This window comes from Lichtheimia ornata (assembly GCF_029851405.1).
Source record: "Lichtheimia ornata isolate CBS 291.66 chromosome Unknown scaffold00034, whole genome shotgun sequence".
Classification (NCBI taxonomy): Eukaryota; Fungi; Mucoromycota; class Mucoromycetes; order Mucorales; family Lichtheimiaceae; genus Lichtheimia; species Lichtheimia ornata.
The window spans coordinates 279,280-302,229 of NW_026695354.1; the positions used below are offsets into that span (position 1 = coordinate 279,280).

A 22,950-nucleotide genomic window follows, 5' to 3' on the forward strand; every position below is an offset into this window, starting at 1 on the left:
TGTTGCATCATATCCAAACTCAAGGCAGGGATGATCCTTTGGATTTGAGCAGATTTTTGCTCCCGCTTTACGCCCATGCATCTCAAGGTTTGCCGAAAGCTAACCAAAAGATAAAGAGCCATTCCAAGCCAAGCCAACATTGCTCGAATTGCTTGGTTATCGCAGGGAAAAATTCAACACTACGTCAACATCCAAGCCTTCCTATTCGCTAGTCTCTTTCTATGAAACCCCATCCGATTGTAATGAACATCGCCTATTTGCTTCTTGTACATATCAGCAAAACAAGATACTTACAAGGATATCATAGACCGCCGTATATGCCCCCATGGAAGAAATCATGGTGAGTGTACTAGTGAGAATGCGTGTTCTAAATGTTCTTCTAACACTACTTGGCTAGGTTATTGTCCTCATTGTCGATCGTGCCAGCATGGAGAAAATCGAGGTAGGTAACCTATTGTTAATCAAAGTGTAGGCTCATAACGGTTTTTTTTGAGTAGCGAACTGTCTCATTTGTATTCATCGCATCTATCGTCGCAGAACCCTCCGTAAGCATACGAACTTTATGATTGGTAATTTGGTACTGTATCTAACATTATGACCAGGACCATGCCGGTGCGGATTCCATCCATAACAATTACGAAGAAGAATGCATAATACAAAGATCAAATCCATGTCGATCAGAAATCGGTTGAATGTAGTACAAGTCTTTTCGCACACCATAGCACATATTCCTCTTAGTAATGTATACAATACCTCGCATTAAATGAATGCAGCTCGTATGATGTATGGAGATAACGTTTATTGAGAGATATCATTGAGGGTAATGATCCAGGGGTATCGATAATATTGACGACACACATGTCATATGAAATGATGTTGTCATGTACAAATGTATGCCATCACATATGAAGACTACTCATTGCATGATGAAATAGTAGCAAACTTCCATATTAGTCATTAACATGCTACATAGCGGCACAAGTAGCAGATGATAAAAGGGAGGATTTTTCATCACCATGGATACCGCGTGTGTGTCTTGGCAACATTCAACCCCGCCTTGTAAGAGATAATTGTCATGGGATTTATTCATGATGAAAAAGTGGTCAGAGTGAGTTGGTCCATGCAATGTTATGATGTTTGTCATGCGAAAAGGCAAAATGAGCGGCGAATCCAAAAGTAGAAGCGCTCCGGGAATTGTCGTAGTTGTGGTTTACTTTGAGCGCTTCCTGTGAAACCCCTTTCTACTCTTCTACACCTTCCTCTCTTCTCTCTCTCTCTCTCTCTCAATGCCCGACTTTGCACAGCTAGCATTGTCGGTTGCGATGGTAATAGGCCCCATCGTGGGCTACATTGACCAGGTAAATCAGATGCAGACTCTCCCTCTTTTTACTTTTGCTCATGCCAAGACCTGCCAACTGTATAGTATTTTATTATCCGTCGTAAGCAATCGAGTGCCGGATTCAACTCAATGACATGTGCCGTTCTTTTGATCGCAAAGTAAGTAGCCGCTGTCAAATAGAAATGGCGTCAAACTAACTCATTTGATCATCATTACAGTATCCTTCGTGTATTCTTTTGGTATATATCATCTTCATGCAGCTAAGGAAACGACAACAAGTGATTGACATGTGGTTTCTTATTATAGGTTTGGCAAACGATTCGATACGACCCTTTTTGCTCAATCGATTGTGATGATCCTTGCTATGCTTGTGCTATTGGAAATCGTCGTTCGCTATCGCCATCACCCGAGTCCTTTGACTTTGTACAGCAATTTGGATGACCAGTCTTCAGTGGAATATGACGACGAAGAAGATGAAGAACTTGTTGGTGGAGGTGGTGGTACTAGCACACAACGTTCATCCTCCATGATACCATTGCCTCGCTTTATTCGGTCATGTTGGGCTTGGAACCATTACATTGATTACATCAACTTTTTGCTTGGATTCACCACCTTTGTTGCCGTTTTATATCTTCTTCTTGGCCGCTTCCCTGCATTCGTTGAAGTCCTTGGATTTGTAAGCGTTGGTATCGAGAGCACATTACCCGTACCCCAATGCATTTCCAACTTTCGTCGTCGTTCCACAGCTGGGTTTAGTTTTCTAGTGCTTGGTAGCTGGGTATGTATATTATCAAGAAAGGAAGGACATATCATGCGTACTCACGTGATGCATTAAAAGTTTTTTGGCGATAGCTTTAAGCTTTTCTACTTTATTTATACCCATTCACCTCTTCAATTCATCATTTGCGGTGCAATCCAACTTTCGATCGATTCGGTTATTGTTTTGCAATTCATTTTGTTCTCTGAACGTGTCAAGAAAAGACTTGGTATCGGGCAGCAGCAGCATGGTAAGCCTCCCCAAAGTTCAACCTCAACCCATGCGCATCTTTTTCATTCACACGTTATTTTGTAGTACCTGTATTAGATGATTCAGATAGTACTTAATAGTTGACATAGACCTGTAACAGATCAATGATAAAACTCGATGACTACACTGATCAACGTTTTAATGGTATCAATGGGGGGAGAGGTAGAATAGTGTAGAAGGACACAGCACTTAAGGTATGACCTCGCAATGACAAAAGAGCTTGGTTATGCATTGATCATGATGGCAGGGGTTTGCGTTATTGTACGAGGTTGATGGCAGAAAAATTCTGGATATTGGGTTCAAGACCTATGTCAAGCATGGTGCCTCTCAACTACATGTCGCAACCCATGTTCACCCTATGCACCCATGCTTATAGATGTACGTGCTTCTGGCATGCTATTGCCTGTGTTTGTGCTGTTAGCCATGCTAAGACCTTAGCATTACATACAATAGCTGTCCTTATGACGCTAATCTTACCGAGGGTTGGGGGGTAATTGTTCAACACAACATGATAGTCAAAATGGACCATCAGCACTTTCAGTAAACAATCAACAATCTTGTGCGAATCCCACATTGTAAGTGATCCAAGGCGTTGAAATGACATGTGATTGCATAGTCATCATGATGACTTTACATTGTATATCCGAAACTTGCTATGCAAGCATCATCATCATCCCTTGTTCATGGATCTACGTTTTAGTAGAACCCCCGCTTCAACATTTTCCATATAAATTGGAGAGCATGGTGATGGCGGGTGGCACGCGTTTTTTTTTCTTCTTCTTTTTTAATCGACACATTACATCTTCGTCATGTTTCAAGATTTCGGTGCTTTCATTACTGACGGATACATCCGCTCAAGCTGGATTGCCTTTTTAACCTTATGGGTGCTTTGGGGCTTCGTCTATGTCATTCGTCATGCCTTTGGTGATCCCTACAACGCCGTTCCCAACGTCAATGCTACAGGTGCAGCAGCACCTGCCACCGCTGATGAAGAAGCTGCAGCAGCCAAATCGGGCCGTTTTGGATTCTTGAATCGCTTTGGTGGTGGAGCTCCAGGTGGTATTGCTAGCCGTGTTTGGGGTGCTCATCGTCTTTTGCGCGACAACATCTTGATGCTCTTGTCCGTGTTGGTGCTCAACACCTACAGCAGAGGCTCAACTCGTGGCGTCTTCATTTTGAGCTGGATTTTCTTCGCTTTCACTGTCTTTTTCGTAATTGTGGAGCTTGTCATTGGCCATCGCTTGATCCGCCTTGGTTATAGCATCATCTTCTATGCATTGGCTCTGGCAATTGCCGGCCTCGCCTTCCAGATTGGATGGTAAATTCGCTATTGAAATGGCAGGATGCCAATTGCTATCTTTTCTTTGTCCTTGGCTAGCGCTATCAACCACTTTTGTACGTTTATTCAGAAGATAATAAAGTTAATCACCTAATATACATATGCAAATTCTATCTCATGAATGTACGACCACCACAGTAAGATAGCGTCAAGGTTCATACACGCCTGCCAAGCAATAGTAGAAAATCTCATTACATTGGTGATCATAGCGGAGTGACCGCTTATTTATGCGGCGGTAGTTCATACGTAAACGTCCTTACATCTTTCCTTCCTCAACTCTTGCTTCCATCTTCCATCATGATAAAGCGTAAGCACGACCATGAAGAACAAAATACCCCTCAGCAAAATACTACATCAAGATGCTCTACTTTCCCCTTCACACTTCTTTCGCTCTCTTTGTACATAGTTAGCTATCGCAAATCGCTGCACTCAAAGCAAAATGTAAATGTAATTCATGTCATACTCAGCATGGTAACACTAAATGCGATCATCACGGGCTGTGTAACAACCTTAATTTCTTTGTTGTTGATGTGCGGTGGTGATGGTGATGGTGGTGGTGGTCGGTGCTTTTAATGCATGATGCTACTACTATGACACATACAACCCGCATATCATGAACCATAGCTGCACTGATTACCGATGATGAAATGAATAATAGATTAAGATGTTATTGAGTACAGAATGGGGGAAATTCCAGGGTAAAGATGAATAAAATATTTACAAAGGTGGGGAGAGAGATGAACTACAAGTTCGAGGACGTCTATGCAGTAGGTTAATGGGGCGGGGGATAATGTTGGATAAAGGGTTGGTAAAAAGGGAAGGAGTCATGGATCCAAAGGAGAGGGGGAGAATGATGGTGAAGAGGAGGAGGAGTAAAAGCGAGTATTGGAGAGGCGGCGGCGTTGGTGGTGGCAAAAGAAAGATAATCGGGGGTTGATGCGGAAAGGAGGTGATGAGCCGTTGTCAAAAAAAAGTGTGCTCCTTTGGTAAGCTTGTGCTGTCAATCGTACATTACTTGAGCTTGACCTTGAATTGTACGCCTTTTGCAGCACCAGACCACAAGAATCCTGATACCAAAACCGTCAAGGTGATAGGAAGTGTCCAATCATCCGTTACTCCCATTTGTGAAGCAAGTCCCAAAAAGATAGTCATCAAAGTAAAAGGTGCAAAAGGATCATTGGCTTGTTCTTCGTGCTTGGCTGATGATGTTGATGAGGATGCATTTTGTTGAGCTGGATAAGCACATGGAAGCACACCACATGTTAAGAATGATTGGACCAAACGATGCTTTTCTTCAACGTGTTGTTTTTCCATCATGTAGTGATATTCATTGTCTTCTTCATGGTGATGTTGTTGTTGAGGGCTGCATGCGCGTGGTGGCGTTGTCATGTTGGTATCTTTATCGGTTTCAATACTCGCTGCATCTTCTTCATCCTCATCTTCCGAGCCGTCTTCCGTTGTCGGGTGATTTTGCATTACAGATTCAACTTGCAGATCACCTCGTAACATGCGTTCCAAAGCATCTGTGTCTTTGATAGCCAATGACCGCCGTTTGGTATCCATGAGCAATTGTGATTGTCGTTTGGGATCCTGCATAGGCTTCTCTCTTCTCGTTGACCGGGTCACCTCACGATAGTCGTTTCCATGGATACGTTGTTCATCAAGCTCCTAAAAAGATCATATTAACAATGGCTTTCTCCTAAAGTAGACCAAATCACCATCATCTCACCTTTTGTAAAGATGCCAGTTGCTCCTCAAGGTTGAGAAAATCTCCTTCCAGCTGCGACACAATGTCATCCTTGAGACGCAACTCCCTTTTGAGAGTCTCCACATCGGCATCTTTGTATGCTTGTTGACGTAACAATTGCTCCTTCTCGGCATCCAACTCCTCAATCAATTGCTCAAGACGCAGGATCTTGTTTTCAAGTTCGATTGCATAGGATCCTTGCGATATGGATGAATGAACCACAGGTCTGCAAATGTGTTGTGCTTCCATATCTTCTTGTTCGTTTTCTGGTGGTAAGGTCATGACCATGGTGGATTGATTGATAGGTTGTAACGTAAAGCAGCAGGTATCATCGCAAGTCGCATTACCACTGATCTAGAAATGGGTTCTCTCCCCAATGAGTATTTTCGTTGTCCCTCCTCTTTGGTAAACCCGCCCATTCTTCTTTACACTCGCACTCCCCTTGCTCGCTTTCTCTCCTTGAGATTTGCTCCATATTTACCTGTCGATGCAAAAGATTTACCATTTGAACGAGATATTCGTATTCAGGACCCACTGATTTCATTTGCATGATTTGCTCACGCTTGAAATTCTCGAGAGTAGCTGATTTTTCTTCCACTTCTTGTTGTAATAAACGTGTTGCTCGTTGTAGTTGTACGTTGCTCAATGTCAGCTCACGAATGGTCTGTTCTAAAGGCTGTGTCTTTTGTTTGACGAGGTTGTCTGTATCCACTTTTAAAAGTCGATTGGTGCGTTGAAGTTTCACATTCTGCAGCGTCAACGTCTCGATTTGTGCCTCGAGTTGTCGTGCACGTGTACTCGAATTGCCCTGCTGTATTTCTCGTTTCATAAAGCTGGCATCGTCTGGAATGTTGGCTTGTTCCTATGTACCACGAGTCATTAGTTGTGTGTCTTTGGAATGTACTTTGTATAAACACGTACCTGTTGTTCATTGTTCTTTGGAATGGAATAGTTCATGAGGTTCGAGTTGACGCTGAATCGTGGACCCGGTGCCGAAGATGACGAGGATGAGTTACGAGGGGTGCCTTGGGGTGTTGGTGGCAGCGCTGTCGCTGTGGGATATGGCGGGGACATTGTTGACAAGAGAGAAAAAGGAAGGGAAGAGAAAGATACAAAGAATCAAGGAGAGGAAAAGAAAAAGAGAGAGAGAGAGAGAGAGAAAGAGAGAATGTTGGATGATTGTCGTTATGGATGGGTAATTGACGCATCTTTATTTCCATGGTTGCACACACTGGCAAAATATGGTAGCAAAACTGCAGCTCATTATCGGTAAACGGCAACCTTCCATGGACATCCCGCTCGTGCTTGTCGCTCTTTCTATCTTTTTGCCACTATGTATTGCATCTTTGTTGTATCACTATAAGCTATTGCTACTGCTACTATTGCTCTCGCGCTCTCATTCCACATACCAATACGATTCTCTTTTATAAGGTTAAGGAGAAGTTGCAGTAGCAGATAAAAAAGTGCCCCGGCGATAACCTACAGGAGGGGAAGGAGATGTATTGTAAGGGGTGAGTGTGAGTGTGAGTGTTTGTGGAGTGCACAGAAATGAAAAAGAAAACTAGCTTAGTCTGAAATGCATTCATAAAGTGCTGCTGCATGGTGATGTACATCAGTGCCACGCAGCTCATCGCTCTCTCTTTCTCAACACTCCATCTCGTAGCATCTTTTATTCCCCTTCCCCCCGCCCCGTTCTCCTCGAAACCTGAATTGTACAACACCACCACAGAACCGTGCAGATGTTTCATCATCCCCACATTTCACATTTGATATAGAACATCAGGTATATTCGTGACAAGCAACCCAACATGAAGTATAAACAAAATATATAAAGAAAAAAGAAAGGAAACATTATGGTACAACTTTTACGGCGATCAGAAGATAGGTATCGGTAGGGTGTCAGGGTAGCTTGAATGATGTTAAGAAATAATCAGTTGTGCGTGAATATGTAAGTGTATGGATTGTTTGTGTTGTGTGTGTGCAGTAAATTAGGGAAAGGAGGTGGATACGCGTCGATGTAAATATATAGTTACCAGCACCTATTAGCTCTGTAACGCCGAAGATCCCATGTTGCTCGCTCTCTCCCTGTCTATCCGGTGGCCATTTGCGGAAACGATCGACCCACGAGCTCGGTTGCTTCCTGAAGATGTTGCGGGTGAATCGGCCGTGCTCTAAAATTCCTTGATAAGAATTGTATATATATCACACATTCATCGCTTTTACTCACCCGTCTCCTGTTCCGCCGTTCCAATTGTTGTTGTAATGTGCGTCCATGCATAATCTCTTGTATAATAGCTAAGATATGTATTGATTAGCCCCATTGCAAAATTTAGCTCAATACACGATTGATTTCCCCTTACCATCCAATGTCTCGAAACGATCTTCTATAAGCACCATCAAGCTTGAATCATCGATTTCAGGGATATCTTGCCGGTGGAGTCGATAAGCCAATAGTATACATGCCGCAGCAATATGGCGTGGTTCGTGTGATAAGCATAATACCAAGCGCATGCTGGTGAAACCCATCAGATCGTGTATGTGCATGTGTGCGTGTGTGTGTGTATGATATGACATTGGATCCATTACCTGTCATTTGCAAAACTCCATGCTGCTTGAGCGATACGTTCTGATGCTACAAGTGTCCAAGCGGAGAAGCATTAAATTCATGTATGGTATATCTTAATCCCGATGTTGCCTGCCTTTACCTTCTAATTCATCCAAAAGATCGAGTAATGCTTGATGGGGATGATCAATGGCGAAATCAAAGCATAGCGTTTCGACGACGATAAATTCATACTGAATGATGGCATCTCTCAATGCATGAAACAGCTACAACCACTTTGTTTAATGACACGCAATTCACTTTTGGTGGTCTTTTCATACCTTTGCCATTTCATCTTCGTGATTTTCTCGGCTATGCATGTGTAATAAGCTGGCAGCCACCACATCCTTGATTTTGCGCATAGATTCCTCCACTTTGCATGCAAGATAGACACATGTCGCGGCAACCACCTATAAAAAGAAGCAACCTGTTATTACTCATCCATTGCACCATCAATTGTATACGTACTTCAAATCGATAATGTGTAAAGGAATGGCGCGTGTAGAATCGATGGAAATAGGTCATGGCTGTAGCAATAGTCAACAGGGGTCTATCGTCAAGTGGAAAAACAACAAGTGAGCGTCAAGATACACACACATACGCACACACACACACACACACACTCCCACACTTTTTCTTTGTGGATCGCACAATCCTTACACCTCGAGTCGAGACCCAATGCTGTGAATGAACGTACACCCGGCTAATCGACGTCGTCGTTCTTCATTCACCGTCAGACCACCCGCAACGATGGAAGGGAGGTGCTGTAACTCTTGTGTAGTGAACACCCACTGTGATGAAGCAATCTATGGGCTTGGATAAGCATGGAGAGACAAAGGATCGGGAGCAAGGTGCATAATGGAAACGATGGTGGCATCGATTGGTGTACCTGGTCCATGACGGTGAGGAGGACGAAAGAAAAGAATAGAAAGTAAGTTATGCCCTCGGATCTCTCTGCAACCATCCGCTGAGGCTAAACCATCGCAACCCCGGCGTCGTCCTCTTTCTCTCTCTCTTGTTACCATTGTTTGTTGATATGGCATCGCTTTCCTTATTCTTTCTTTCTTGACAACCAGGACCCATCTTCATGCTTGTTCAACATTGACAAGGTTGCACCATGACAAGAAGAATACGCAGGGATCAACATAACACGTGCATTGAATGCAGTGCTTGACAGGACTCCTCCTCTACTTACATATTACCCCAACATCATCATCACCATCACCACCGCCACTGCCATAGCAACAATGGACCCAAAAATCAGCTGATTGCATTGATTGTTTGTCATTCACAGTCCCCCTGATAATGAACAATACCATTAAATGAGTTTCTCAACCCCTAACAATGAATGCTTGCGAATGTCGGTATCTCCCTTTCCCCTTTGCCACCAAAGATACGTATAAATAAAACCACATGTGATTTGCATCCCATTTTTATTGTGGTCAAGAAGCCATATTGGTGGTAAAGCCATTGCTTGAACCCGCTAGGCTTTGTTTGATTGTCAAGGATGACTCCCCAAATGATTGGAACAAGACCCAAGAGATACACGTCTTCACATCTTGTTGTCGATCCATATCAATGATGTCTTAATGGTGAGTGCGTAGTAACTCTCAGTTGTTGACCTTGTTCTTTTGATGTCGTACATACATAGCATCCCCATTCATCCTATGTCATCGTCAATTGTGTGTTGGTTCGTTATAAAGGTAATGGTATCCAATGATTTTCTTATCATCAACAACTACGTCAATATCAAGGTGATTGGCATTATGGGGTTAGATTGGGTATATTAACGTGTCAATGACCTCGTGTTTGAACCTGCTAATGCTGTACAATAGGTAGGCTACTATCACTGTGTCGTATCATTATAGCGCTTTGAGGCATATGGCTCCATTGAATGTGCATGATCATGTCATTGATAAGGGATGATGGCAAATGCAGTATGCGTAAAAGAAGCTGATGGGGCCACATTGCTGTGTATCGCAGGCACCAATTGATGATAGAGCATCACATTTTTAGCGCTCTTGTAATGCAGAGCAATGTTGACGGCGGCTTGTTGTATGGAAGTGGGCATCAACACAAAAGAAGAGGAGATCGTGATTGTTTGAATGATAGCGTATCCAACTATCTTAGGATATCTGGTCAAAGCAGCTTTAACATCACCAATTGATAAATCTATCTCTGCTAGATGATTATCCATGCAAGCTGCGTATAGCGTGCCCCGGCGAATTGTATGCATTTCAAACAGCGCCCGATCATTCTACTTCTAAAAGCGACAATAAATTCCTTTTTCCGAGTTTGCAACTTCTTTTCACACACTTTCTTCGTTCCTCTTTCCCCTGACGCTATACGGATGCGCGTAATATTGTCAGTGGTGCTGTTCCTTATAGCCAACGCATGGCTTTGTCACGCCAACTTGAATCGACCGGGCTGGTATTTGAAATGGTAAGGTATATACACGCTCATTTAATATCAAAGCTAACACCACTTTTACATACATTTTCAGGCGTCTCGACCAGCAAAAGCATGAACTTGCTATGCAAACCTTTGAACAAGTGGATGCAAAGTACGGGCCATTTTACTTTGATCAGCCTATTGATCACACCGACCCTTCAGCTGGTACCTTCAAGCATCGATATTGGGCGAATACCGATTGGTATCAACCTGGAGGTCCCGTCATTTGTAAGTGGCACATACATGTATTCATGCAGCAAAGTCATTGACTTTTTCATTCATTTCGTATAGTGTATAATGCTGGTGAGCTTCCAGCTGATTGGCGTGCTGGCTATGTCACCAACTCTTCCATGGCTATGCTTGCTGAGGAGTTGAATGGTATCGTCATTGTTATGGAACATCGGTGTTATGGTGAATCGATGGTTGCGGAGGTATGTATGACATGCACACATACATAAACGTGACCCACGCCAACCATGAGCCTTTAGGATTATTCAGCAGAGAATTTACGCACACTCAATACCGATCAAGCACTAGAGGATATGGCCACCATCATTCGCGAGATTAAAGTAAGCAATAGCATGATCGTTATGTGTGCAGCAGCATAACCATTCATCATTGTCATAGTTGCCAAACTTGGATGTGGACCTTCCACCTGCTCCAGAGACCAAATGGATCGTGTATGGTGGCAGCTACAGCGGAAACCTCGCTGCATGGATGCGTTATCGATACCCTGATATTGTTTTTGCAGCTGTGCCATCATCGGCACCCGTTGAAATGCGATACAACTTTCATCAATATTTTGAAACCATTCGCCGTTACGCCCCCACGCATTGTGTTTCATCCATTCAGCAGGTTGTACGCTACGTTGATCATATTATTTTCAGCCCTTTCAGCGAACCAAAGCAACGTATGAAAGAAACATTTGGATTACAGGATCTCGCGCACGATGATGACTTTGCAGAAAGTGAGCTATACGATACCATCCGCTGTTCTTATTACTTGTTGCTAATCATGCTATTACGTTTACAGCACTATCGTTCCCACTTGGACTTTGGCAAGAGATGACACCCACTGAGAATCCATTTGTTGATGAATTTTGTACTATCTTTGAAGGCAAGAACAGCTTGCATGAGCGTGTTGAAGCATATGGCAACTACATTGCCAATTTGGTGAATACCACATGCAAGGATGCACCTTCCATTAACGCATGTTTGGATACGCATGATCCTCGATCCGAAATGTACATGGACACCAAAGCTCCCTTCCGTGCTTGGTTTTGGCAAATTTGCACTGAATACGCTTATTGGCAAACCGCAAAGCCCATCTGGCACCCATCCATGGTATCACGTAAGCTCACCACGGACTGGTATCAACGCCAATGCCCATTCTTGTTTGGCGAGCACAATGTTCCTTTCCGCCCTGAATGGCGCCGCATCAACAAAGAATACGAAGGATGGCATCTTCGATTATCACGAACCATTTGGCTTGATGGTGAATGGGATCCATGGCGCACACTTTCTGTTAATAGTGATGACGCTCCCGATCGTACGCATTGGCATGATAATGCTCACTTTCAAGTGTTGTCAGAATCGGTGCATCATTGGGTAAGTTCAATCCTACATAGCCCTGTTGTCATTCTCACATTGTATATGCATAGGACTTTTTCACGACAAATAGCACATCCGATGAGATCAAGGAGTTGCATCAATTTATGGTCACCAAGTTCAAAGAATGGTTGAATGAATCAAATGAAAGCTCCCCAATGATAATGAAGTACCAACAATAAAGCGTGATTGCCTCTTTTAGTGACAATGCATTTATTCTTCTTCCCAAATGTAAATGTGTATCGTTTACTTGAGAGGGACGAAACGAGAAGAGTGGGTGGCACCAATACCGGGACGACCGTGACGAACGGGCTTGTAAGAGATGCTGTATTATGCACATCATCAATATCCTATCCTCTCAAATCCAAACCTTCATCCTTTTTTCAACTTACGAGAATTCGGCAAGGTAGTGGCCAACCATCTCGGGCTTGATTTCAACTTGGTTGAAGGTCTTACCGTTGTAGATACCAACAACAGAGCCGATCATCTCAGGGACAATGATCATATCACGAAGATGGGTCTTGACAACAGCGGGCTTCTCATCAGCAGCAGCCTCCTTCTTGGCCTTGCGAAGCTTCTTGATAAGACCCATGGGCTTACGCTTGAGACCACGTTGGAATCTTCTACGAGCACGGGCGTGAACGAGCTCCATAAACTGGTAGATATATAAGAATGCGTGTTTTTCACTCTCTCTTGTTTCCCTATGCTCTGCCTAGTATCGCCAAGTGGCGTACCTGCTCAGAGGAAAGATCAAGAAGTTGATCTAAATCGACACCACGGTAGCTAAACTTGCGGAAAGTTCTCTTTCTGGTTTGCTGGACTTGATCAGCCTGTTGGTACGATTGCAATGTCAAGGTCAGTATGTGAATGGGTCCATTGTCTTTGGTTTATCCATCCATTCATCCATCCATCCATCGATCCGTTTTTCTCTATCATCGATATCGAAACGTATACATCAAGAGCAGGATACATATGAAGGATGTTGGATGAGTAAGGATCATGTTCACTTACCATTGCTTAAGGTGGACGTAAAAGGAAGGATTATGCCTGGGTTGCAAGGACCAGAGGAGTTTCACGAGAGCGCATCGTGTGCGATCCGGCACGTCACGTGGCAACCGTTGGCCCAATTTACGTATCCATGATACCATGAATGAAGGTAGCCTCTTTATCCACGTAATCCACATATAGCTTTTAATCCTTTCATACATAAAGCAAATGACCTTATTCGATAAATTCACATCATCCCTTCTTTTTTTGATATATACATGTTTTCGCATGCTTTATTTTTCAAAAGACAATCATTTTGGTATGCTGCTAAGGAGAGCAATAGCATGCATGATATATGCAAAGATATGTGTGTGAGAGTGAGAGAGATAACCCCAACATTTTTACAAGCCAACATTGATCTTGACTGCCTTGACCTGATAAAATGGTTTGTTTCAGTAAACAATACGATACATAGGTAGCCATAAACATTCCCACGGAGGAGACTCACCTGATAGTAGTTATCCAAGGCATATTCGCCATTCTCACGACCGATACCACTTTGCTTGTAACCACCAAATGGCGTATTGTAATCCTGAGCCACATCCCAAAATCAATATTCCTTCTCATCATCATCCTAACAACAAATCCATCCCACTTACCAACTCGTTGTAGCAGTTAATCCACACAGTACCAGCCTCGAGTTGATTGGCAACGCTAATGGAAGTGGTGATGTTGCTAGTGAAAACGGCAGCAGCAAGACCATAGGTGCTGTTGTTAGCCTTCTCAACGACTTCGTCAATGGTCTTGAACTTGGAAACAACCACAACAGGGCCAAAGATTTCATCCTTCACGACAACCATATCCTCCTTGACATCTAAAAGGAAAGCATGAGTACATGTAAGCACATAGGTCAATCTTTTTACAAACCAGTGAAAACAGTGGGTTCGATGAAATAACCCTTATCACCAAGGCGATTGCCACCCATGAAGCAAGTAGCTCCTTCCTTTTTGCCTTGTTCAATGTAGTTCATGATACGATCAAATTGAACCTTGGATACTTGTGGTCCTTGGAAGGTGTCTTCTGCAAATGGATCGCCCACCTTGGTTTGGCTAGTGTACTCCTTGAAGCGTTGAAGGAACTTGTCATAGATGCCCTCTAATAAAAGATGATGAGCATTCATTATTTGCAAAAGGGAATCACTATTTACCTTGGACATAAACACGAGATCCAGCACAGCAGCATTGGCCATGGTTGAAAAAGATACCCTTGTGTGCCCATGCAACAGCTTGGTCGAGATCGGCATCATCAAAGATAATGTTGGGGGATTTGCCACCAAGTTCCAAGGTGACCTTTTTGAGGTTGGATTCGGCAGCAGCCTTCATTACCATACGACCCACAGCTGTGCTTCCAGTGAATGCAACCTTGCCGACCTTTGGATGACGTGCCAACTTGTCACCAGCGATAGGACCATAGCCTGTGATAAAGTTGACGACACCAGGAGGGAAGCCAGCTTCCACCACCAGCTCTGCAAGCTTGAGAGCCGACAAGGGTGTGATTTCGGATGTCTTGATAACAATCGTGTTGCCAGTACACAAAGCAGGACCAAGCTTCCAGCCAACCATCATAAGAGGAAAGTTCCAAGGAATGATAGCTGCACATACGCCAATGGGTTCATGACGCGTGTATGACAATTTGCCTTCTGTTTCCATCACCTTGCCATGCACCTTGTCAGCATAACCAGCAAAGTAACGAATCGACTTTGCAAGTTCGGGAACATCGTATCCACGCGAAAAGGCAATGCCTTTGCCATTATCAAGGGTTTCGAGCTTGGCCAATTCTTCCAAATGTTGATCAACAAGATCAGCCAACTTGTACATAAGCTTTGCTCGATCACGGCCTGGTGTCTTGCTCCATACTTGACGGAATGCCTTTTCCGCAGCATCCACAGCAGCATTGACTTGAGTTTCTCCAGCTATTATACGCGTTTTAATCATCATCATGACGTCTCCTTATGTTGACCAATCATTGACTTACCAGCTTGAACAGCAGCAATCACTTCACCAGTGGTGGGGTTGACGCTATCAATGGTCTCGTCACCAGCGACGAATTCGTTGTTGATAAATAAACCAGTGTTGACTAAAGGATGATGATCATCAATATGATGTCAAGCGTGGAGGTGGATGTTATATATGTATGTATGCTTACAGGTGATCTTGTCGCCTTTGGGAGTAGTAGCGTGAGTAGCAAATTCAGCAGTCATTTTTACAAGTAGAAAGGAAGCGTATTATCTGAAACAAAAGGATGCCATGTTGAGGATCTTTATATATGCAGCAATAGGTGGTCTCCCACGGTTGCACTCTCTATCCTGCAGCTTTGTGTCACATAACAAGCGACCCTTTTACAAACAATCCTGATTTGCTCAATCTCGGACGTTACGCGTGACATGCACACTTTGCATCCAGAAATGCAACGGAAACACAAGAACCTGTATGTGTGTGTGTGTATGGTGTGCGCTACACACACACCGTCACAAGGGGAAAAAAGCTCAAGGGAAGTTCCGGCCCTATAGTGTTGCTCATGTTTGGCGTTTCTCTTTAATAAAGTTTCTGCACAGCCGAGATATCATTTGAACGACTCGCCACCTTAAAGCAAAAAGAGCATGTCGGCTGATACGGTTCCCCCAAACTAAAAGAGGTCAATGTGGGAAGATGCTGCAGCAGCACCGTGCCCATACGTTGCATTGGGAAGATTGCATATTGGAACATGTGTGGGTGGAAAAAAACAAGTTTTACTGTACTTTTGTACACTTCTAAAAAACGGTTCTACACAATGGACAGCTTGCCGAGTTGGATGAGCGGAACCACTAGAATAAAGCAATTCATTGTTTAGTAATCAGTCCTTGTCATTATCATTGTGATTGGATTATTACCTTGTATAAACAGCTGGCATGGAACTTGTTCTTGCACGTACGGCACTGTTTGGTGGGTATGGATCGATCTTGGGCGCTGATAATCGAATAACAAATGGTGCAGTCTTCCACACCACTGAAATGAAGATTGAGGTTGCGTTTGAATACGGTCAATGCATCGACAATGTTGCCATTCTAAAGAGAACAATCAATCAAAACAGCCATATCTCATAACATTGAAGCGAAAAAAGAAGAAAACCCTACCTGTGATCCAATCACAGCTGCAACCGAAAACATCCATCCGCGCCATTGTTTGTCGCTCACACCCACTTTTTGAACGCTCTCCACGTCAATCTGCCGTAAAGGATAGTTGCTAGGTAGCCTGATAACAATTTGCATATTTTGTTCATCCACCCTGTATGTTGCTGAAACCTCGTTGGCAGCCTTGAGCGCCTTTACAGTAAATTCATTGTCGTCGTTATCTTCCAACATTGATTTTGTTTCGGGTTGATTGATCAAGTTGACTTCACTGTTGATAAGCGCTCCACTATAATTCTTTTCGACGTAGCTTTTACATCATCATTATCATGTTAGGTGTCTGGATTGTCTTTGTACGCGTCATCATTGGCTTACCTTTCCACGCCGATCGTCAGCTGTCGATTCTTGCAATCAACCCACCATTGCCTGTGATACCGGTGTTACTATCCCTGTATGTTTTAGAATAGGGTGGTAGCTTACCTCACAAGTGATGGGATGTACTTTAGTGCCCGATAATACAAATGTGCTGCAAGTAATTGGTAGCTCATCTCCATAGATGAATCAAATCCTGCATAGCCTCGCATTAGTCTTACTCCATAACACTCATCTATTGTACATACCATCCATATCATAGTATTCGATATCCCACGGCATCAAATCGAATGGCTGGATATCTTGACCAACGCCCACGCCCAAAAGAGTGGATAAGAACGGTAACAGAGCTGCCACAGCATCCTTTTCCTTTAGCTGGGAGGTATACTCTTGCTTAAGCCGGAACGTCTATCATCAAAAAAGTCAATATGGATGACCCCACTCGAGTTTGGCTATAATAAATGCACTCACAATGTTGATGAAATGTTCAAACATGACGAGCCAGGAAAGCAAATAACCGGAAACTTGGTGTAACGGCTAACAAGATGTGTACAGTGTGAGCGGCATGCATAAGGAGGAGGGAGGAAACGGCATGGGCTATAGCCACAAACCTGGTCATCAAAGGGAGCTGAATGCCAACGGGCAATATTGGGTGGTTCAAGAATGCTATGAAGCAAATCAGGTGCAATCGGTGCCTTGGCTGAATCATCCTCGTCTAAAGTCAACAATGCATGTCAATATCACAAATACACACCTTGTCATCATCCATCCCATTACCATTGGTAGAAGAGAATTCTAGACTAACTGAAAGATCCTGAACCAAGCTTGCGGTAAATTTCTTGAGCAACTCGAATGCACGCTTTTGAACAGCTTCATTGCTTGAGAACAAAAGTGAAAAGAGCTTAAAGTGCACGTGTCAGTTTACCTTGTTGCATGAAACTCATGAAAATATTTACCTCTGAGATGCATGAAGCTTCATGCAAAACAACATCAGGTATTTGCTCAAGCAAATCAGCGACAAGTGTTTGGAATTGTAATCTTGGTTTGGTGATCGGCAATGGAACATCTAATAACATCATGTAAACAAACATGTGCGTTCTCGATCACGCTGCCCATTACCTTTTTCTCGAGCAAACAAATCCAACAATGTCTTGTCAATACTCTGCCTTTGCTCAGCAAACGCAATTTCCAGGTCTTCGATTCCTTCTTGCGATAATCTTTGCATGGTCTTGAGGAGCACAAGAGCTTGATAGATGATTGGCAATTCTTCATCCACATTAGGATCCGAGTACTAAATCAAAAGAGCATGAGACCCATCGTTTTTAAAAAGATATTTGATGACTTACAGCAATCCATTCATAGCTACGTTCCAAGAAAAACTGCCATTGACCTCCCGATACCTCTTGAGTAGACTCGGCAAGATTTGCAAAGAGTTGAGCCAATTGCATAGTGATACGAGTACGGTGATGTGGACTAAATTCGCTGAGAGCGGCATCATCATCAAACCATTTCCGAACGGTAAGCAAAAGGTGCATCAATCGTTGTGAAGGAATAGCGAATGCGCCGAATTTGAGTGATGAGGCATTGAGAAGTACAATGAGAGTCCACGCTAAAAACAGCAAACGTATTAGACGCAATCGTGTCAAAAGCCATCCCTCTTTTCACCTACCCTTTGTTTCATCTTCATTGAATTGCTCGATACTCGAGACACCTGAAAGCTTGCTAGTCAAGTCACTCTGGAGGTTCTTGTATTGCATGTTCTCAGCAAAAGCATGTTTGAGTGATGCATAAAGTGCGACCTTGGTTGGCAAATGGACTAAAAAAAGGGCACATGTAAGAACGTATATATCCAAATGTAGAACTTTTGCTTACAATGCGAAGATTCAGCCTTCAAGGTATCCAACCAGCTCTGGATGCCATTGGAAGATCCCAAAGATAGAGTCAAACGCTTCATGAATGTCTCGAGAATCCTTGCTGCAGCTGCATGGCCAGGAGTAATTTCTTCATCGAGAGCACCCTCTGCCGATATATAATCCGAACGCATGATGTATCCAATAAATAGAATGAGTGGATCGTTAGATGATGTCTTGTTGACGACATGATCATAAAGCTTCACGCTCCAATCGCTTCCAACGTCCGAAGCTGCAACCAGAGAATCCAAACGATGGTTCAAAATCGACTCGGTATGTTGGATAAATGCTTGAATGCCCATAGAGCTTGCAGCAACAGAGTTATCCCACACGCGACAGCTGCCGGGAACAGCTAAACCCCATTGGCACTCCACACTTGCAAGCATCAACTGATAAAGGATCCAATCACGGTTCGAATCGCCATCATCCTTGAAGAATTCTGCAACACCGGTTTGGAGAATATACTCGGCAATAAACACAATCATCCTTGCATAGCTGCTCAATCCATACATGTCGTAGCGAACAGGTGTAATCTCATCATCATCCACAAGGGGCGAGTTCACCAATCCAGCATAGTTGTCAATGATGCCAACGGTCAAAAAGCTTGTTGTGTATTGATTAAAAGGTGCTCGCAAGCTCTTCCAATGTGTCAAGTCGCCCACGATATCGGTGATAGCTGCTTGCTCGTTTTCAGAATTGGCCACATAAAGCGTCGATGTGAGTGTTTGCATATGCTTCACCAGCTCTGATGGGCTAAAAATGTAAGGTCGGTTAGCCTGTTATCAGTGTACATTAAGATAGGAGAGCAATACCTAGCACCGTGGTTGACATCGGTAATATTCTTTTTGATGCGTGCAAGGATAGGAGTTGAGAGCGTGGTGCGATGAGCGGCATAGCCAGCGATAATGGTCTCCCATACTGTAGATGCGACTTTGGAAATACGTTCAATATCCTCCTCCATGCCTTCAACAGCTGTCGTTGGCTTGGTGAACATGGCCGCAAAGATTTCCGTTGGGATATCTTTGGCGGCAGGGATCTTCAAAAGTTCTCTCATGGTTTCAGTCTTGAGATCATGGAAGATGCTGAGCACCGACAATACGCATAAAAGGGTCTTTGCCGAAATGCTGCCATTTGTAGTAGAGGAACACTGATTCAGCTTGGCCAAAATATCTTGATAAGACGTGATGATCCGATCCAATGCTTCCTTGGACAAAATCTCCTTCGCTATAGGTGAAATTCAATGATTAGAAATCGTGTTCGCTTCCCTTTCTCGTGATTTATGCTTACACAACTGCACTGTCAACCCAAGCGTAACAAGTTGTTCCACTTCGGATCGATCCATGGATGGTGTTTCCTTTTGAAGCTCGTCAATGGCATATTGGGTAAAGATTGTATCAAGCGATTCGTTGCGGTATGAAATCGTGGATGGTGTATCCGCAATCTAAAAAAAGCTGTGAGCAAACAAGCAACTCTATTTGATCCATTAAACGCCGCTACCTGTTGGAAGAAGAACATGAGGATTTTCACTTGTCTTTGGCCCGCTTCCATGGACACAAGCTTATCCAGTACGCACGACCATAATTCTTGAGCCGATGCACCATTGCCCAATCTTGCAATCACGTTGATAAAAAAGCAGCAGAGGGGTGATAACGTGCTCTCTTGGCCTTCCGAGAACAATGAAACAATGAGCTTGGCTTGATCAACGATTTTCTAATACGGCAATGTGGTCAATGCGAATATTCCTTTCGATCATCTTTATACTTACACGCTCAAATTCATCATCCTTGAATTGATCCCAATACTCAACATTGAGCTTGTTTGCAAGGTGAAGGAACGCTCCGGCTTTATCTATTACTTTGATTAGTATGACGATAAGAAAAATCCCTCTGATAGCGTACCTTTGAAAACCAAGCTTGATCCAAGTGCTGCTTCTACCAAACGCTTTGCCCAATCCACTGCCTTGGTGTCGAATGATTGACGTTTCTCTTGCTCGAGGTTGTTAAGCTTTACATGGAATTCCACAAAGAGGATACCAGTGTTGCGGCAAAAGGCTTCAATATCCATTGAGCGAACACCAGGCGATGTACCATCCACCACTGTTTGTATCAACCAATGCTCAAGATTGGACCAGAATCCTCCCGTATACTCTAAATAACAAAAGTCAGCCAAGTACTAGATACCACGCCTTTGAACAAGACATACGTTGGAGATTTTGGATATTGGCCATTGTAATCAGCTGGTTGGCCAGCACAGGAGCAACTTGATCGCCGAGGTTGACACTTTTGCCCTTCGTCAGATAGGCCTTGATTGCATCGGTGAATGCATTTTCAGTCAGGTGAACAATGTCATCGTTGTATTGCTGGCTTTCGGGAGAATTGCTGTGACCGTAAAAAGTCAATTGTCATTTTCATTCATGCATCACCATCACAATCACCATCACTATCTTACCTTAATGAAGCCAATACGTAAACAATGCATTCGACATAGGCATTCACAAACACGACCGAGTTGGACTTATCAATACATCCACTGGATAATCCGGTCCAGAAATTCTCAAAGAAATCCTTGTAAAAGTTCTTGGTGCTACGGATCTATGATATGTCTCATATATCAGCATCATCGTCATCCGCTATTAGCGATGCGTACATACCTCATCAGGAAAGTTGGCAATCAGGATCAAGATACTTGGGTAGCCAATATGCACAGCACCATTAAGACCATTCCGCAAGAAATTGTAAAACTTTGGCAAGATGGGCTTCTTTGTACCAGCAAGGATCCACGACTCAGGGTAATCTATTTCGAAGCTGTTAATGACATGTGTGATGATGATTTCAATCAAGGCATTCATTACCTTTTGTAAGCAACAAAATGGCATCCCATAATTCCGAGAATGTGGCTGGCTCTTTTTCTTTCAAGAAGCTGGTGAATAAAGCAGGAGAGATCACCGTAAGTCTTGGCGATAGGATATCTATCGTTGGCATGTTGAGTTATGGGGAAGGTTACTCCTTTGGATCTCACTACCTTTCCATTTCAAAATGGTTGTCTTGACAAAACGATAGAGAGCTTTGCGAATAATGGGGCTCTCATGCGATGCAAACTTCCAAAGCGTCTCGCTATCAAAGAGGTTCTCATAGTCTTCGAGGCATTCTTCACGCTTATCCAAAGGCAGCTTGTCTGACAACATATCGAATAAATGACATTGCATTGGAAAGAACATCATAAATCACTCACCCATTAAATGACAAAGAGTACAGAAACATCCGGCAATGACTCTCGCAAATTTAGATGCCATATCCTCCTTTGACACATGTCTAGGATCACCTGATGTCATAACAGCAATCAGTATCAAATGACAACAAAAAGCCATCCATCCACTTACTCAATGTATCAGGAGTCTTGTACAACACGATTTCTGCCACGTAATTCACAATATCCTTTTGACAGAATTCCAAAACACCTTGACGCTTGTCCTCAGCAAAGGTAGCCTGTAGGTATCATAAGATATCCACTTCCATCACCTGATCCAATACAAGACACCCTACCTCAAAAGATGACTTTGCACACTTTGCGACATCTGGACTTTGATCAAAGAGAGTGAGGATCCAAGCACCAATAAACTCCTTCAAATGCGGCGCAAGCTTCTTTTTGGCGTTTGTTGCAATAAGCATATGGACATTGTTGGCGGCCAATCGTACACGGCGATCCACTTCAATCGTCAATTTGCCATACATGCGAATCTGGATATATATACACCACGTGAGCAACGACGACGCTATCCATCCAGGCACGCCCAATGCATTGATGTATGCTTACCCAAGTTGGTACAATAGCTGAAATGTCGCTCGTGTTCTCTTTCAGGTACGATTCGAGCTCCTCCAACGCCTTGAGCTTGGTGGTAGCATCACGCTTTGACACCTTTTTCAGGATAACCAATAGTTCCGCGTTCAAATGAGCCGAAGAAGCCATAGGATCGGAATCCACAGATGGCGAAGACGATCGCGCTGGTAGAGCAATGCCCGCTACTGAAGGGCCAGCAAACTGTGCAAATCCACCGAGATCTTGAAAGCTGAGAGGGTTGTTGCCACCGTTACCACCACCAGAGAGCTCTGCTGCACGACTGCAAGTTGTCAATGGGTGTGTCAATTATGAAGCGATCGCGTGAATGGTAGAGCTGTACCTGCTACTGGCTGGTTTTAGTCCACCCTTCGACCTTGGTTGCTTTGTAGGTTTTCCCATGTCGACAAGTGTGTGATCGAAAAGGAAGAGACAAGGTTTAGTTGGTTTAGGCCTGCTGCGGGCATTTTGGTCTTAATCCTTGCTACGGCGAGCGGCATTTGTGGTCTCTACACTCACCCACCCACACAATGACACAATGACACATCCATAGGGTTCAAAAAAGGTGT

General features: G+C 43.5%; 8 protein-coding genes across 8 annotated transcripts; 3 read left to right on the forward strand and 5 right to left on the reverse strand.

Annotated features, from left to right (window-relative positions):
- Positions 1 to 1,286: 1,286 nt before the first annotated feature.
- O0I10_007225 (uncharacterized protein) lies at positions 1,287 to 2,443 on the forward strand (the record flags this gene model as incomplete). The annotated part of the gene is made up of 6 exons (XM_058487243.1): positions 1,287 to 1,358; positions 1,424 to 1,497; positions 1,558 to 1,578; positions 1,646 to 2,117; positions 2,178 to 2,346; positions 2,412 to 2,443. 6 exons carry the CDS (start codon positions 1,287 to 1,289, stop codon positions 2,441 to 2,443), a joined length of 840 nt encoding a protein of 279 aa, XP_058342058.1.
- Positions 2,444 to 3,175: 732 nt separating this feature from the next.
- Positions 3,176 to 3,688, forward strand: O0I10_007226 (uncharacterized protein; the record flags this gene model as incomplete). Its single annotated transcript, XM_058487244.1, has 1 exon — positions 3,176 to 3,688. The coding sequence occupies one exon, from the start codon at positions 3,176 to 3,178 to the stop codon at positions 3,686 to 3,688; it is 513 nt and encodes a 170-aa protein (XP_058342059.1).
- A 1,028-nt stretch (positions 3,689 to 4,716) lies between these two features.
- On the reverse strand, positions 4,717 to 6,526 carry O0I10_007227 (uncharacterized protein; the record flags this gene model as incomplete). Its single annotated transcript, XM_058487245.1, has 4 exons — positions 4,717 to 5,373; positions 5,435 to 5,806; positions 5,955 to 6,314; positions 6,374 to 6,526. The coding sequence occupies 4 exons, from the start codon at positions 6,524 to 6,526 to the stop codon at positions 4,717 to 4,719; spliced, it is 1,542 nt and encodes a 513-aa protein (XP_058342060.1).
- Positions 6,527 to 7,494: 968 nt separating this feature from the next.
- On the reverse strand, positions 7,495 to 8,952 carry O0I10_007228 (uncharacterized protein; the record flags this gene model as incomplete). The annotated part of the gene is made up of 9 exons (XM_058487246.1): positions 7,495 to 7,623; positions 7,680 to 7,747; positions 7,813 to 7,964; positions 8,039 to 8,084; positions 8,158 to 8,281; positions 8,336 to 8,464; positions 8,523 to 8,604; positions 8,715 to 8,860; positions 8,944 to 8,952. The coding sequence occupies 9 exons, from the start codon at positions 8,950 to 8,952 to the stop codon at positions 7,495 to 7,497; spliced, it is 885 nt and encodes a 294-aa protein (XP_058342061.1).
- A 1,452-nt stretch (positions 8,953 to 10,404) lies between these two features.
- On the forward strand, positions 10,405 to 12,294 carry O0I10_007229 (uncharacterized protein; the record flags this gene model as incomplete). Its single annotated transcript, XM_058487247.1, has 7 exons — positions 10,405 to 10,496; positions 10,558 to 10,733; positions 10,797 to 10,936; positions 10,994 to 11,074; positions 11,133 to 11,472; positions 11,538 to 12,112; positions 12,166 to 12,294. The coding sequence occupies 7 exons, from the start codon at positions 10,405 to 10,407 to the stop codon at positions 12,292 to 12,294; spliced, it is 1,533 nt and encodes a 510-aa protein (XP_058342062.1).
- Positions 12,295 to 12,358: 64 nt separating this feature from the next.
- Positions 12,359 to 13,126, reverse strand: O0I10_007230 (40S ribosomal protein S15; the record flags this gene model as incomplete). The annotated part of the gene is made up of 4 exons (XM_058487248.1): positions 12,359 to 12,437; positions 12,505 to 12,767; positions 12,847 to 12,942; positions 13,124 to 13,126. The coding sequence occupies 4 exons, from the start codon at positions 13,124 to 13,126 to the stop codon at positions 12,359 to 12,361; spliced, it is 441 nt and encodes a 146-aa protein (XP_058342063.1).
- Positions 13,127 to 13,500: 374 nt separating this feature from the next.
- Positions 13,501 to 15,359, reverse strand: O0I10_007231 (uncharacterized protein; the record flags this gene model as incomplete). The annotated part of the gene is made up of 7 exons (XM_058487249.1): positions 13,501 to 13,533; positions 13,608 to 13,691; positions 13,759 to 13,973; positions 14,027 to 14,254; positions 14,307 to 15,071; positions 15,134 to 15,235; positions 15,305 to 15,359. 7 exons carry the CDS (start codon positions 15,357 to 15,359, stop codon positions 13,501 to 13,503), a joined length of 1,482 nt encoding a protein of 493 aa, XP_058342064.1.
- A 549-nt stretch (positions 15,360 to 15,908) lies between these two features.
- Positions 15,909 to 22,783, reverse strand: O0I10_007232 (uncharacterized protein; the record flags this gene model as incomplete). The annotated part of the gene is made up of 29 exons (XM_058487250.1): positions 15,909 to 15,962; positions 16,029 to 16,202; positions 16,272 to 16,575; positions 16,641 to 16,691; positions 16,746 to 16,833; positions 16,886 to 17,045; positions 17,109 to 17,174; positions 17,249 to 17,352; positions 17,415 to 17,538; positions 17,594 to 17,703; positions 17,757 to 17,928; positions 17,984 to 18,246; positions 18,307 to 18,453; positions 18,510 to 19,300; positions 19,360 to 19,771; positions 19,835 to 19,988; positions 20,045 to 20,257; positions 20,313 to 20,395; positions 20,446 to 20,694; positions 20,750 to 20,925; positions 20,996 to 21,138; positions 21,198 to 21,340; positions 21,399 to 21,515; positions 21,569 to 21,721; positions 21,779 to 21,868; positions 21,927 to 22,032; positions 22,090 to 22,284; positions 22,361 to 22,664; positions 22,725 to 22,783. The coding sequence occupies 29 exons, from the start codon at positions 22,781 to 22,783 to the stop codon at positions 15,909 to 15,911; spliced, it is 5,205 nt and encodes a 1,734-aa protein (XP_058342065.1).
- Positions 22,784 to 22,950: the final 167 nt, after the last annotated feature.